Genomic DNA, 14,664 nt, shown 5'->3' with positions numbered 1-14,664 from the left:
CCCCCCCCGCGGGCCGGCCTCGTAGCCGTAGCTGCCGGGTAGCCGCGCGAGATCGCGTCCTTCCTTGCCCCCCTACGGTCTTTCCCTCCCTCCCCGAGCTCGCGCGAGGTTGTTCCTGCCTTTCTCTCCTCCCTCCGCGCGCGCGAACGAAGGCTTCGGGGGAGAGTACCGCGTTTGAGTGACGTCGGGTAACGCCGCCCAGCCGTAGCGCGCCTTTTCGCCGTTGGTAAAGGAGGAAAAGTCGGCAGTTACCTCGTCGGAATACATGGCATCCGCCTTAGTATCGACCAATTGGGCTCAGTCGGCCGGTCTGAGAGGCGGAGAACGCGGGGTATCTCGGGCTTTCGTCGATGTTAGCGAGGCCGAGCGCGGCGTCGGCGTAGTCTCCAGTTTGAATAGTCGTTGTTCGGCGCTGTCGTCGGCTGTAGTCTCGTCACGATCGTCGTCGATCCCCGCCGCAGCAGCTGCGTTGTATTTCGGACGGTGTCCCGCTAAAGCCGCCACCACGTTGAATTTTACGGAGTTCTCGGCTGCCACCTACCCCAACATGGCGGGGACGGCGGATGGCCTTGACCAGGAGGTCACGAACAAGTCGGCCTTTATGGAAATCCAGCAACAAGCGGCCGCCGGGTTAAACGCCATGCCGCACCACGCTCAGGGCTACGGCCCGATCCGCTCGGCCTACTCGTCGCAACAGTCTCAGCACGAGGCCTTCGCGAACTCCCAAGCGGGTAGGCCCCTCGGAGCCTACCCTTTCTCCATGAACAATTCCTCGCTGCATAACTCGTACACTCATCCTAGCCATTACCTCGCGAGCTACCCTGCCAATGTCGCGCAATGCGGACCACCCTGCTCTTCGCCCAACAGAGACGGTAAGTACCCAAATTTCATTACCATTATCCCACCCAATCCTCCGCCGGAATATTCGTGTCGTCGTGGCGCTTGGCCTCGATCACCCCAGTGTCTGCGTGTCTGTGTTTGGTATTTTGGCCCTGGTGTTACCCTCCGTAGTCTCATTCCACGGAAAATAGGCCAATTATGTAAGTTTTCGTAATTGGTAGGACTCCTAATGAGAATGACGCGTTAATTAGTCGGACGCCAGTCTGTCCCGTTCGTAAATAACGGTCCGACCCTGTCAATAAGTACAAGTTCCCGCGCGGTTCCCCTTTCGTCTTGCGGCGCGTTTTTTCCCTTACATTTAATGACATCTACGGAGAATGCGTTGTTAGCCCCCTCTCAGTCGTAATGCCCCTCCGCGCGCTTGCCACATATTTGTTTGGCAATTAGGCCTAATTTAATGTCTCCCTTCTCAGCGCGTTCCGGGACAATCGGGCGCCCGCGCTGTCCCCGAAAATGTCCCTATTTTCGGTACCACTATTTCGTAGCGTATTGCTATCTTCGTCAAATAGCGCCAGTAGAAAATAATTAGATTAAAGTTGAAGAATACTGTACGCGAATCGATAGTTGATTGTCATCATCTCAATGGAAAGAATTAGCCACGAATTAAGTTTCATTTGACGGTCGGTGCATGACTGCTATGATTACCCCTCATTACCTTCTTAATGGGCCGTTTTTTCGACTCCCTGTACTCGTTGGTGGCAGCCACTTAATTGGCGATAGCCATTAGCCGGAGTCAAAACAAATCCACGTGGTCCCCAGTGTACGCGTGTCCCTCGCTTAAAAAGTCTTTCGTACTTTTTTTCGAAAAGTAATTGAGGTTAAGATTAATTTAAGATTAATTTTATTCCGCGTTAGACCTTGTTAGATATTTATTTTTATTACAATATAATTTATAATAAAGCGAATATCTAGGCTGTAATTTCCATTTGTTTCGATGATGTAATTACTACACCCGCAGGTATCAAATATAACAATGATATTATCATTTTCTTCTAATACCCGTTTCGAGGTTCGCTGGGGTTTCGTAAAATTCTACGACATTACTTTTAATTGGGAAGGAATTGTACTCGGTGCTTTATTAGCATACGGCGTCGGTCCGTTTAATTGCCATACCGTTACCCAGTCTCGAAAGCGAACCTCGGTAATTGGTGAACTTTGTCGTGGCCATTTCCATAACGAGATGATGACTGAATTAACTATCTTATTAACCGATACGCGGTTCAGGTTCTAGCGATCCGTGAGAACTTTAATATGTCGAATTTGCATTTAGCCCACATGTTTTTTTTATCCCAATGTTAAAATTATTATTACTACGCCTACAATTTCCCAAGTATTCCTAAGCTTACCGTTGTTGTTTCGCGGTTGGACTGATAGTGTTATTATTGGTCCTTAGACAAATCTGGTCTCGAAGAGACGTTACGGGTAAATGGCAAGGGCAAAAAGATGAGGAAACCTAGGACGATATACTCCAGCCTACAATTACAACAATTGAATCGAAGGTTTCAGCGGACGCAGTACTTGGCATTGCCGGAGAGGGCGGAATTAGCCGCTTCCCTGGGGTTAACGCAGACGCAGGTAATGGACGCTTTCAATATATTCACCTTAGACACCGTCCCGATCTGGGACGCCATTTCCAACGTACATTCGCGTGATGAACAAACCCTAGAACCGATCGCGTAATCGACAACAAAATAGGCCTTTTTAGGGGGACATAACCGTACTCCGAACGCGTTATTTGAAGGGGGTCCATCCGATTACTACCTCTCGAAAGCGTAAACCCCCCGTTTCCTCGATAACAAAGAAACACTTTCGCCAAAGTAAACCCCCCAAAAAGCCCCGTCATCATCATCCATCTTTTGTTAAAGGGGGTCAGGTACCTGGAAGAGCCCTTGGGCTCCTCAACACCCCTTATCAGGCGCTTGGCGCCCTGTCCCTCGCTTTTTAGCCGGAGGGCCGCTGTTCCAGCTGTTTACTGACCATCCGCGTCTGGACGCTTAGACGCCATCGGCGACTGAGGACGCCGCGACTCCGGAACGCCAGTCCCGACGCCTGTTTTCGAAACCTTCCGCCGTTCGCGGGCTTTTTCCAAAACAAAGGCTTTCTGGCTGGCGTTCGCAGCCCCCCGCCTTCTTCCCCGGACCGGTTTCGCTGGCAAAAGGAACCGTCCTTCCCCCGAGGGCTGCGAAGTCTGTTTTCAGTCGGTACGTGTTTCGTCGCGCCTGGCGAGGCCACGAACCTCTCGTCGAGCCCAAAGCTACGGCAGAGTCCCCGGCCCGCTGCAAGGAGACAACCTTATAGAAAGGATAAAGTACACGATGTGCCGGCTCTGAATCTCTTTTTTCTCTCCCTCAATACGAACTGACTCGAGTTTCCTTTCGTGAGCACTTGTTGATGTGGAATAAAAACCCGCGTGTGATGGAGAAAGTTGGCTCGCCACCCCACACCGCCTATAAAAAAATATATCTAGTCAAGGGGGAATACATTCGCCGAAAAATAGCGTGCTGATACCCGCCCGAAGATCTAAACTCGGAAATTTCTACTTTTGAATTTATATGGCCCGTAGCGTATCTATAGTGTTCGCTATCGCATTTTTTGTCGATGAATTTTGGGTAATATTTCTTCGCCTAGGTACCGCGATGTTAAGAGATGATGTACTGTATTCGTAATTAACACTAGGGCCTCCTGATAAAACCCATTTGAGAATCATTGGAGTGCTCGCGAAATACCGCTTTTCAATAAGAGATATTAATTTGTGGAAATTTTGCGAGATAAGTCGTTGTTGAGGGTACGTCTAGTACCTACTTGGGAAATCTCCAAATTCCAGTTTGATAATTAAATAAGAGATACTTAATTTGTGTAAATTACGCGACAGAAATCGTAGTTGAGGGTAGCTTCAAATATATACACAGAAAATCTCAAAATCCCTATTTGAGAATGAAATAAGAGATAGCTTCAAATAGCATATCCAGGAAATCTGAAAATCCCTATTTGAGAATTAAATAAGAGATAGCTTCAAATAGCATATCCAGGAAATCTCAAAATCCCTATTTGAGAATTAAATAAGAGATAGCTTCAAATAGCATATCTAGGAAATCTCAAAATCCCTATTTGAGAATTAAATAAGAGATAGCTTCAAATAGCATATCTAGGAAATCTCAAAATCCCTATTTGAGAATTAAATAAGAGATAGCTTCAAATAGCATATCCAGGAAATCTCAAAATCCCTATTTGAGAATTAAATAAGAGATAGCTTCAAATAGCATATCTAGGAAATCTCAAAATCCCTATTTGAGAATTAAATAAGAGATAGCTTCAAATAGCATATCTAGGAAATCTCAAAATCCCTATTTGAGAATTAAATAAGAGATAGCTTCAAATAGCATATCCAGGAAATCTCAAAATCCCTATTTGAGAATTAAATAAGAGATAGCTTCAAATAGCATATCCAGGAAATCTCAAAATCTCCATTTGAGAAAAACTATTTATTAATAATATAATAATATAAATACGGTAAAAAAGGTTAAAGTTTGATTACAAATTGTAATCACAATTATAAATTTCTTTCAAAAGCATTTTTAATATTTATCTCGGGTAACAAACTTTCTTAGAAACCCCCAAAAAGGAAACTTAATTTCGTACATGCGGGTAATTTCTAAATTAGGAAAGCCACCGTTGGAAAAAAAAGTTATGTTTAAATTAAATTCATATTTTCCTATAATTCCGAAACGTGGTTTTAATTTGACTTCTCTTTAGCATTCGAAGTTGATACTTTCGGAATCGGCAATACTTTTCCTGAATCTTATCCCCGATTGAGCGCCTCCATTTCCGGGTCCCCACTCTCACTCCACAGATTCAACTTCTCGGAGACGGTTCTGTATCGATACACTACGCCAAAAAACCACGCTTTCTACCGGAATAGGTCACCAGTTTAGCCCATTTCCAATCTTGCGCGTGCTTTTTTTTTCACCCGCGAATCCCCCATTCGAATCGCTCTAAAAATCTTTGTTTCTTCAAGCATTCAATCGGAAACGTTCTGATTCCACAACCTTTCTCCTTTTTTTATTATTATTACCTTTTAAGTCTTAATAGTTTTTACTTTCACTAGTTTTTGTCGTCGCGCGTGATTCTGTTTACACGAATGGTTCCCGTTAGAAACAGTGATGCCAAGTGGACAAAAAGAAATTTCCCTTTTCAAACAAAATTTTACCTAATTTTTCCAAAAACCCTAAGAACGATTATAACACTTGGTTAAATGTTTTATTGTCCTTCAGAAAGTGTTATTGAATACATAGTGCTTCTACGTAACCAGTATTGAACTACAGAGGTGCCGGGTCAATCGAAATCATTACGCTTTCTTGCTAAGATTACTGTCTATTAATATTATCTTTAAATTAAATCAATTATTTTAAATATTTTGATTATTTATATTAGTAGCTTCACTTTAAAATCACCCTACGTCGAATTTCCCTAGATTTCTCAAATTTTGGTCTGATTTGCATTTTTGGATTTTGGATTTCTAGGGGTCCACATTTCTCTCGACTGGCATCACTGGTTAGAAAGAGAGTTTTAGCTCCATTCGCTTTTACAATATTTCAGGGCTCGTAAAAATCAGGCAAATAAATGTTTTAAAGATGTTTTAAAAATACATGTTAAATATTTTGCTATATTTTACGTCAAACCATTTATTTATTCTACCAAAATGACCAGGGAAAACCTGGAAATGTCAGGGAAATTAATTCCGGAAATTCTGTACGAAACACGCAGCATTATAAGTATATTGAGTTTAATAATTTATTTTAAAGTATTCGTAGCTTATGTTTATTTTATTTAGAAACGACGAATATCTATAGACAATTTTATAATCTTGAAATTTTTGGTTTAAAAAATCATTTAGAACCACATACTTTTAAAGAAAATATTGGCCTCACTTTAGTAGCATTTCGGTAAAGTAGGGTACACGAAGAATCGTGGGTTGTTAACCTTTACTGACGTAATTCGGTCCAATTCCAAACATGGAATTTAGTTGAGAGGATCACTGCCTATTTCAGTTTTAAATTTCCGAATCCTGACGTTCAAAAACCAGAAAAGTCACCGAATGTTAAATTTCTAGTTGCTCAAATTGGTTTACCTGTGAATCTATCATATTACGAACCCCGCGACTATCTTATTTATTTCAATCCGAATTTGGAACATTTGGAGATATTCAATCCAGCTTTTCAAAGCCATCACAAAATTAATCGGTACCGTATTACTTTGGTTTTCGTAATGTTAGATACGGGATTATCCAATCCAATAACACTAATAGCTGAATAGATCCATCTTTGAATTTTAATGGATCGTGATGGTTTTTTTATGTAGATAATGTACGCCAGTCCGTCTAGTACGGTTCGTAAAAGTATCACTTTCAATATCTCCGCGTTGAGCTAATGGTTTAAATCACAATAAAAAAGGCCGCAACAATTTTTTTATACATCAAAGAACAAGACGATACATTCAATTATTCGATTAAATGAAAACATTTAATTTCGTAAATGTAACAATGATGTTTCAAACGGATTTTCTAACGGTTCCAATGTTTTCCTATAAAATTTAAAACTTACAGATTCAAAAAAGGTGCCATAGGCAATATTAGCGGTTCCTCCTATTTTTGGGGAGATGGTCCTTTTGTTATAACAGAGAGAGAGAGAGGGGGTAGCATACACGCGCCAAACGTGTAATTAAAATTGCCATCGAAAAGGCCAAACGAGGCCAAAAGCTTTCGCGATAGAGCGATTTTGCGCGGCGTTGACTTAACTAGAGATATAGTTGATGGCACTGAATCAACTGACTGTGTAGCCCCAGTTAAGCGGTAGGGTACCGACTGCGTTGGTTGTAGCCTCGATATTTGGCCAGGAATGACGCGTATTGTATTTGGATCAAGGCAGAGGAGTAATAGGGGGAGCGCGGATAATTTATTTACCACTTTCACCCCATTTTTTATCCGCGTTTCTTTCGGAGCGGCCTACACTGGATTAATGTTCTCGCTAATAAACACTGGCAGTTTCTGTTGAATGAATTGTATGCCTTTCCCAAAAACCCCTTTTTAGATTTAAAATTTACGCAGTTTTTTCTCTGATTTAATTAAATATTGATTTATGCGATTTTTAGCAAAATCATGTTTTTATTACCAATTAAAAATAAACTAACATCAATAATTTTTCGAAATGAAATACCTTACAAATCTTGATTTCAAAAAACCAATTTTACCTTGTATTTTATTTACCTCTAACTTAAAACCACAATGAATTACTAAGAGTTAAAATTTAATTCTAAAATCCCTAGTGTTAAATATTAATTTAAAATTTGTATTAATGTTTATTTTTAAATTATCAAAAATATCTAGTCAAAAGGAGATATAAAAAACAAATACTCGACGAGTTTAGAGAGCAGCCTATTCGAGTAATCGGGTACCCGAATATGCAGTTTTTTGGTACTCGGTAATCAACGAGTATTCTCCAATTACTCACTCGAAGTCGAACTCGACTACTCGACCTCGCACAGCCCTAATAAGAAGGCAATATATGTTCAGATAAAGGGATTATTGACGGAATCTAAATCAGCCCCAAACAGCTGGTGCTGTCGCGTTTGATCGGGCTTTAATTATCGGTAAAACCATCGTCTAATCGATGGCGTTTAATTGGAAAAGGTGTCGTTGAATCAATAAGGCCACTTTATTAGCTATCCGTTAAGGGCTAAATAAAGCGGAACAACGGACCAGAGTCTCGTTTTACAATTCCAAAAGTGTTCGCGTTAGCAGGCAAGCGCTTCTTTTCCGCACCACGACCGTGTTATCATTACCATGAGGATTCCGTCTCTTCATTCCCCCCCCCCCGCCATTAGGAGTTCATCTAAGCATGTCCTGTTTCGTTTCATCCCGTACATTGGTATCACCATTGCCCTCAGTGACAACCCAGTACTGTCTGTCCCCTCAGTTTCGCGACGAGAGCTCGGCTCTCACAAAGGCCACGGTGTACGTTACTAAATGGTCATAATAGGACTTATCTACGTTTGTTGATGCGTGATTGTCCCCTTTATACGTAACTTGTCACGAGCGCAACGCCGCGTCGCGATGCGTTCCAAAGTCCCACGCGCTGTCAACCGAAATCGTGCGTTCCGTCCGACAGCGCAGATGTAAAATTCTTTATTTCGATTATTTTTATAAAGACTTAATATTTATATACTGAGGGTATGTCGCGTTTCGTTGATACGCGCTTGTTTTACGTGATTTGATGACACGCTGACTATTTCAGCCTGCCAATAACCCTCGTATATTTATATCAGCCTCTTTAAATGATGAATTTCATTAATATTCTAGTTAAATAGCTTTTTAATGCTAAAATTACTCTAACCGAATCGTAATTATTATAAATTTCGTCGGCTTTTCTCGCGTTTAAACGTCGATAAAACGCTGTATACGTAATTGCTTTCGTGATAGTGTACGTTTGAGAGTTATATTATTTGTGGTACAGTTTTATGGTCGTTACAGAATTTAGGTTCCGTTAAATGTATCGGATGAGATTTCAAATTTGTTTCTTTAAACGCCCTTTTAAATGGCTTCTATTTTAAGTTTATTGTTTTTGGTGTACGGATTTTGTAGATTTACATAAACACTAATTATATTTTTATTAAAAAATAAATTGTTAATGGTGTTTAGGTACCAATTTTATATTGTTGATGGTTGCGGTATCATACGAATTATAAGTATACCATAAATAATATCTTTTGTTCCATAATTGAAGTATAAATTTCGAAATTAAATGAACATTAAATTTTCAATTTTATTATACAGCAAAATTACAATTCGTTTGCAGTCAACAGCTTAAACTTTCGTAACCGTTTTAGTAAAAATATAAAAAAATTCAAAATAAATGTACTTGACATATTTAAATTATAGTGCAAAATGGTAATTCGTTTGCGGACCGCAATTTAAACTTTAGTAACAGTTTAAATAAAAATGTAAAATTTGTCAAAGTATATTGAATTACGTATAATGATTCGAAAATTTACAATTCATTTCTAGCAAATTGAATTGAGTTGTTTCTTCAGATACAGATAAGCGACCGCAAATTTGTTTACACTGTAAAATACCTGCACGGCGTATTTTTCGCGGATTTATCAAACAAGATCATATCAGATTCTCGCACCACTATTGACCGAAGCGGGGTTGCTTATAGACATCACGTATCGGAAAACTCGAGAGGAGGAGAGGGCAGAGATAAGGACTTGTAAGAGGCAGAGGACCCTCCCCGCGCCGTATCCAATGTCGCCGCTGAGTGGCCAGAGTGACATAATCTCAGCGGGGTTATCTGGGAATCCGCAACCCGGAACAGGGAATTATAGGAATTGACTCCCGGCTCGCCGTACAGATCGTAATCCCCTCCATTGGCCATGGTTAAGGCGACCACTGGGGGTATCTCGGATTGACTTCGTAGCGAAAGGTTATCGGAGTATATCGACGTTTCGTGTTTTGAGGGAAGCACTTATGGACGCCGACGTCGGAACGTTTTAGGCATCGCGTCGTCGACTTAATTCGCGGCTCCCGGGAGCGAGTTCCACGAACAGACGGCTCGTTTTGTCGGATGCCCGTGGGCCTCTTAAATTCTCCGGCATTCGCGTGAAAGAGTCGCTCGGGGGGAGGCGAAGAGGTTGAATATTTTTTTTGTTTACGACCTAGCCGAATGTTCATTTATTTAAATTAGTTCTCGGTTTTAGGCGAGCCGTTGCGCCTCGGGTGGTTTCGGGGGAAGCCTGCGTGCGCGGGTCCCCGACAACCCGAGGTTTTGCCGTTTCCGGAATATCAGCCATTCTCCAAATGGCGTTTGAATCGCACCCCCCTCATTTATCCTTTCTATGTTGTTGCTGATCTTCGCCTCTGAAGACCTTTCTCAAGGTCTTTCTCAATTTTATTTAAATAAATTGTCATTTAATTTTATTCGCTAAATATCCATTACAGCTTTTACAGGGCCCCCAGAGGTCCTATAATTCCTATAAAATCCTATATTTTCAAAAATGGCCTATAACGTCCTATATTTTTAGCAAAACCCCCAAAAAGTCCTATAAAATCCTATAATTTAGATAATTTCAAATCCCGCCACTCACAAGGAGAGTACCCGAGGTGTTTATTGCCGATTTTGTTCAAAGTCGGTCATAATGTAGACCTATATGAGATATGAAATTTCCCAAAAGGAGACGTTGCCATTGTAACCGAATTTTTTTTTGACTACTTAAAACAAAAATAACATTTTTCCCTTTTTTTACCCAAAAAATGTTACAATTTTACCCCAAAAATGTTCCAATTTACCCAAACTTGAGAACATTTACCTAAATAAGGTCCAAATTACCCATTTCGTGATTTTAATTTTTTTTTAAATTTTCGTAGCTAGGACCCTGTGAAACCGAGAAAATCCCATGCTTTTTTAAATGGAGATTTTTTTGGTTTAAGTGAATAAAAAAAATTTCGGTTGCTATGTCAAATCGAATGGGTAGTGCAACGTCTCGTTTTGGGAAATGTCATATCTCATATAGGTCTACATTACGCCTGACTTTGAACAAAATCGGAAATAAACACCTCGGGTACTCTCCTCAGTTTAATTGCTAGATTTAGCTATAGGACAAATTCCTATACCAAGTCTTTCTAGTCTATACTTTTGTTATTGTTAACATGGTTAGCTACTAGTATATTTTTGAGATAAAATGGTTAAATATTTTCTATTTTTTGTGAAAGTCTAAGATTTATTTCTCTAAATATTGATTTTCTTTTTAAATGCATAAAGTTAGTAAATTAAATAGCATATATAGTCCTATAAAATCCTATAATTTTGTAAAAATAGTCCTATAAAGTCCTATATTTTTAGAAATATTATCCTATTTTTTTCCCTGCCATTATCAAAATATAGAATTTACAGTAACGTAGAACAAATCTTATACGTTTATCTAAAATTCATTATCTTTCGTATAGTCTATGAACTCACGAGTCAATATTAGCAGGATGACCACACTTCTTAGATTTTATAATTTTTCCTATAACTATTTTTCATATTTCGCGCTTTGTTTTCAATATAGTTTTAAAGTTCGATAGAAGGCGCTCAAAACAAGCTTTTTTTACCAAAGCACTAATTTAATTGGCTTTTACGGCTAGCTGGTGTTTTAACATAAAAATTTAATATTACTTTAATACATTTATCTAGTCACAAAGACTGTGATGTTAAACCAAAATTGCATTAAAAGCATTTGTTTTATCTTTATTACAATTACTCTTATAATTTTTATATAATATATATATATATTCACTTGAACGTTCCTATAATTTGCTATAAATTCACCTGAACGTTCCTATAATTTTCTATAAATTCACCTGAACGTTCCTATAATTTTCTATAAGTTCACCTGAACGTTCCTATAATTTTCTATAAGTTCACCTGAACGTTCCTATAATTTTCTATAAATTCACCTGAACGTTCCTATAATTTTCTTTATTTACATAAATATATAATTTCCTATAAAATGACTATGAATTTCCTATTTTTACTATTAAAAATTGGAAGGTTTCCTATGGTCACCCTGTATTAGGTTAGATGTGTGGATTGGCAACCAGATCTTAAATGGAATATAACCTCAAATATGTTTGAGTTCCCTCCCCTGTCTTTCGTAAAGTCTTTAACGCCCATGAGTCGAGATTAGGTTAGATTTGTGGTTTGGTGACTAAAATATTTTTGTAGCACTCCCTTCCCAAAGGTTTCCCTCCTACGACCCTTGACATTTTCGGCCCTAGTTAGTGTTATCTTGCTCAGGTAATCCCTAAAATTATTTTCGTTTCCAGTAAAGAACGCTTTGTAGGGTTTTATTGCCAGTTTTGATCAATTAAATTTAGAAAAATTCGTTATGAAAACGTCTTGGACGCGATAGTACGACTTCAGTTAGGTTAGGTTGGGTTAGGTAGGTCTACAAGTACACGTGTGAACGTGGTGTGTCATTTATAGGCGTAGTTTACTCTATGACCAGAAATATTTTAAATATCTAAATATTGCGCTATACAATAATAAGAAAAATATTACATTCGTGTAATAATATTTAAATAATAATAATCAGCTAGGCTAATACCCTTGGCACCACCTTAGGCCTAAGTCATCAAGCGACTTTTAAAGCCATTAATTCAGGTGGCCGGGTTACAATGCGTAGGAGGGTGGTGGCAAGCCGTTCATGCCACGCGAGCCAACAGCTCCCTACACTAACTATTACCTTTATTATTATAATAAGAAAAATATTACATTCCTGTAATAATATTTATTTTCGTTATAAACCATTTTTGGTTCCTTCAAAACATTGCTCTGTCTATAAATAAATTTAAACGCCGAATCCGCGTCCATACATTATTTATAAAAATAATAGGAATTTATGAAATTTTGGAAATATATTTTAAAGGAACATTTTTATATATATATTTTTTCCACAATAAAATAAAAACAATGGAATTAAATCAGGGAATTGTCTTCCGCGACTGGATCATATTTATTTCCCCCTTTAAAATGACTGGTTTTATTTTTGATTTACGAGTGGAAATATCCGATAGAGGGAGCGAATTACTTACGCGTTGGCCGACGACTCCTGGCTCAGAACCGGTTTCATTTTGCAGTCCGACTTTCCGCGTTGCACGAAAATCGTATTTTGTAAGTCTGGTTTTTTCGGAATCGGAATAACGTTTCAAAGCGAACCGACAAAATAGCGCGCAAGAACAATGAGTTTTATATAAAACAAAGAAAAATAAAGACTGACGTACTTAATATATTAAATATATTTTTGATAGATTCCACGGCTATTTCTAGATTTCCGTTGAAGTAGTACCACTGCAAATTTCGTTATCCTTAGTAATTGTAACGAGTAGATCTTTAGTAGATTGTTTTCGTGGAATATTTTTAAATGTGTACGAAAAAATGAAATTTTAATCTACGGGACATATAGGAAGTATTCCCATGACGTCATCATCGATTTTATCCTTTGAATCGTTACCGCCATCTTGTGTAAATTTGTGCTATTTTTCTAAATACCATCTAGGTATTTTCTAAATACCATTTATCTTATTTCAAAATACCATCTATGTTATTTCAAAATACCATCTATATTTTTCTAAATACCATCTATATTTTTCTAAATACCATCTACATATTATCTAAATACATCTATATATTTTCTAAATATCTTATATGAATTTTCTAAATACCACCTATATTTTTCTAAATACCACCTATATATTTTCTAAATACCATCTATATATTTCCTAAATAACATCTATATATTTTCTAAATAATATTTTTTAAATAACATCTATATTTTTCATGAATAAAATCTATATTTTTCATGAATAAAATCTATACTTTTCATGAATAAAATGTATACTTTTCATGAATAAAATGTATACTTTTCATGAATGTAATCTATATATTTTCTAAACACCATCTATATTTTTCTACGAAGTCTTAAAGGGAGTATATTTATATTAAAACTCGTCTGCTAATACGCCCTATAACTGTTTTTAACGTAACTAGTACTCATTATTCCCTAGCTTCTAACAAACCTGGTCGCGTAAATATGAAATTAAGTGATCCACCATAACTTTGAAATCAGAATGGAAATTAACTCCATTTTTAAAAAAAAATTATCAGCTTCAGGTTCTTTCTAGTCATGGAGAAAAAGTGAAAAACCAAAACAAACCCTTTGTCTCTTAGAAATAAAGAGATTTTAATAAGTATCACATTAGTCTGGTTACGACGAATATTTTTGGTTCATTATCAACCGTTTTGGGAGTCACGTCTTGCTTGGCTGATCGCGTACCTATAAAAATATCGAAGGAAAAATGCAAAATGGTCCCTCTCGCGAGGGGTGGGTGAGCGGAAAGGAAGACAACGCGAGCTGGTGTGGTCCCAAATCACGTCAAAGACGCCTATATCTTATTGCCGAATTTCGTGTTCCTTTACAGAGACTGTTCTGGGATTTTTTATCTCTCGAATTCGTGGGTCTTGCCTGGTTGCCAGAACACGCCATTGCCGCATCACGGCGGAGGCCATTCCAATAAAGATTGACACACTGTCGCGCGGTCCACCTCTTCCTCCGTCGAAACTAACTTCATTTTTACCATACTTATTGATACCAAGGCTTAAGTTTGTACAAAGAACAGGATGGAGCGAAACACTCGAACTCGCCGTTTTCCAAATGCCCCTCGCTGCGGCCATTTTGGGTCGTTCCAGCTTGGAGGAGAGAAGTATTCTGGAGTCAGTGTTCCGAAGTGGTAAATGTCAGGTGTCAAATAATTTGGCAAAAAGTGGTAAATACCGACATGGCGAATAATACTTTTACTGGCTAATATGCCAAAAAGTGGGAAATAAAAAATTTTAATAAAAATAAAAAAACATACGAAAGGAAAAATATATTTGTGCTATTTTAGACAAATATACTGTATTAGTTGTCAGGTTTTGGGCTAGATACTCAATTATAGCCCAATCTAGTAATTTCTTTTGGCTATTTTTCAACGATTTTTCCTGAGTTTGAATTCGTCTGCTATATATCTTTAAGGTGTTTTTAATGGTTCTTTTGTGAAAAACTGAAACATTATCTCACATGTAAGTGATGCTACATCTCTGAAAGATATTATTTACATCATTTAAATGCATTTATTGATTATTAGTCACTATTTGTCACTTTTTGCCATATTTGCCACTTTTGGCCATATTT

General features: G+C 38.2%; 1 protein-coding gene across 1 annotated transcript in view; it reads left to right on the top strand.

Annotated features, from left to right (window-relative positions):
- The first annotated feature begins 240 nt into the window (after nucleotides 1-240).
- Nucleotides 241-14,664, top strand: part of LOC149926734 (homeobox protein Dlx6a-like) — a 31,020-nt gene continuing 16,596 nt past the window's right edge. The window contains exons 1-2 of the mRNA XM_090158169.1: nucleotides 241-872; nucleotides 2,294-2,475. Of these exons, the coding sequence (XP_090014295.1) occupies nucleotides 266-872; nucleotides 2,294-2,475 (789 nt within the window). The 5' untranslated portion in view covers nucleotides 241-265. The remainder of the gene's footprint in view (nucleotides 873-2,293; nucleotides 2,476-14,664) is intronic.

The sequence above is a fragment of the Leiobunum rupestre genome, chromosome 9 (genome assembly GCF_980474605.1).
Source record: "Leiobunum rupestre chromosome 9, qqLeiRupe1.1.hap1, whole genome shotgun sequence".
NCBI lineage: Eukaryota > Metazoa > Arthropoda > Arachnida > Opiliones > Sclerosomatidae > Leiobunum > Leiobunum rupestre.
Note: the sequence above shows the minus strand (reverse complement) of the source record. Positions and strands in the feature narration are given on the sequence as shown.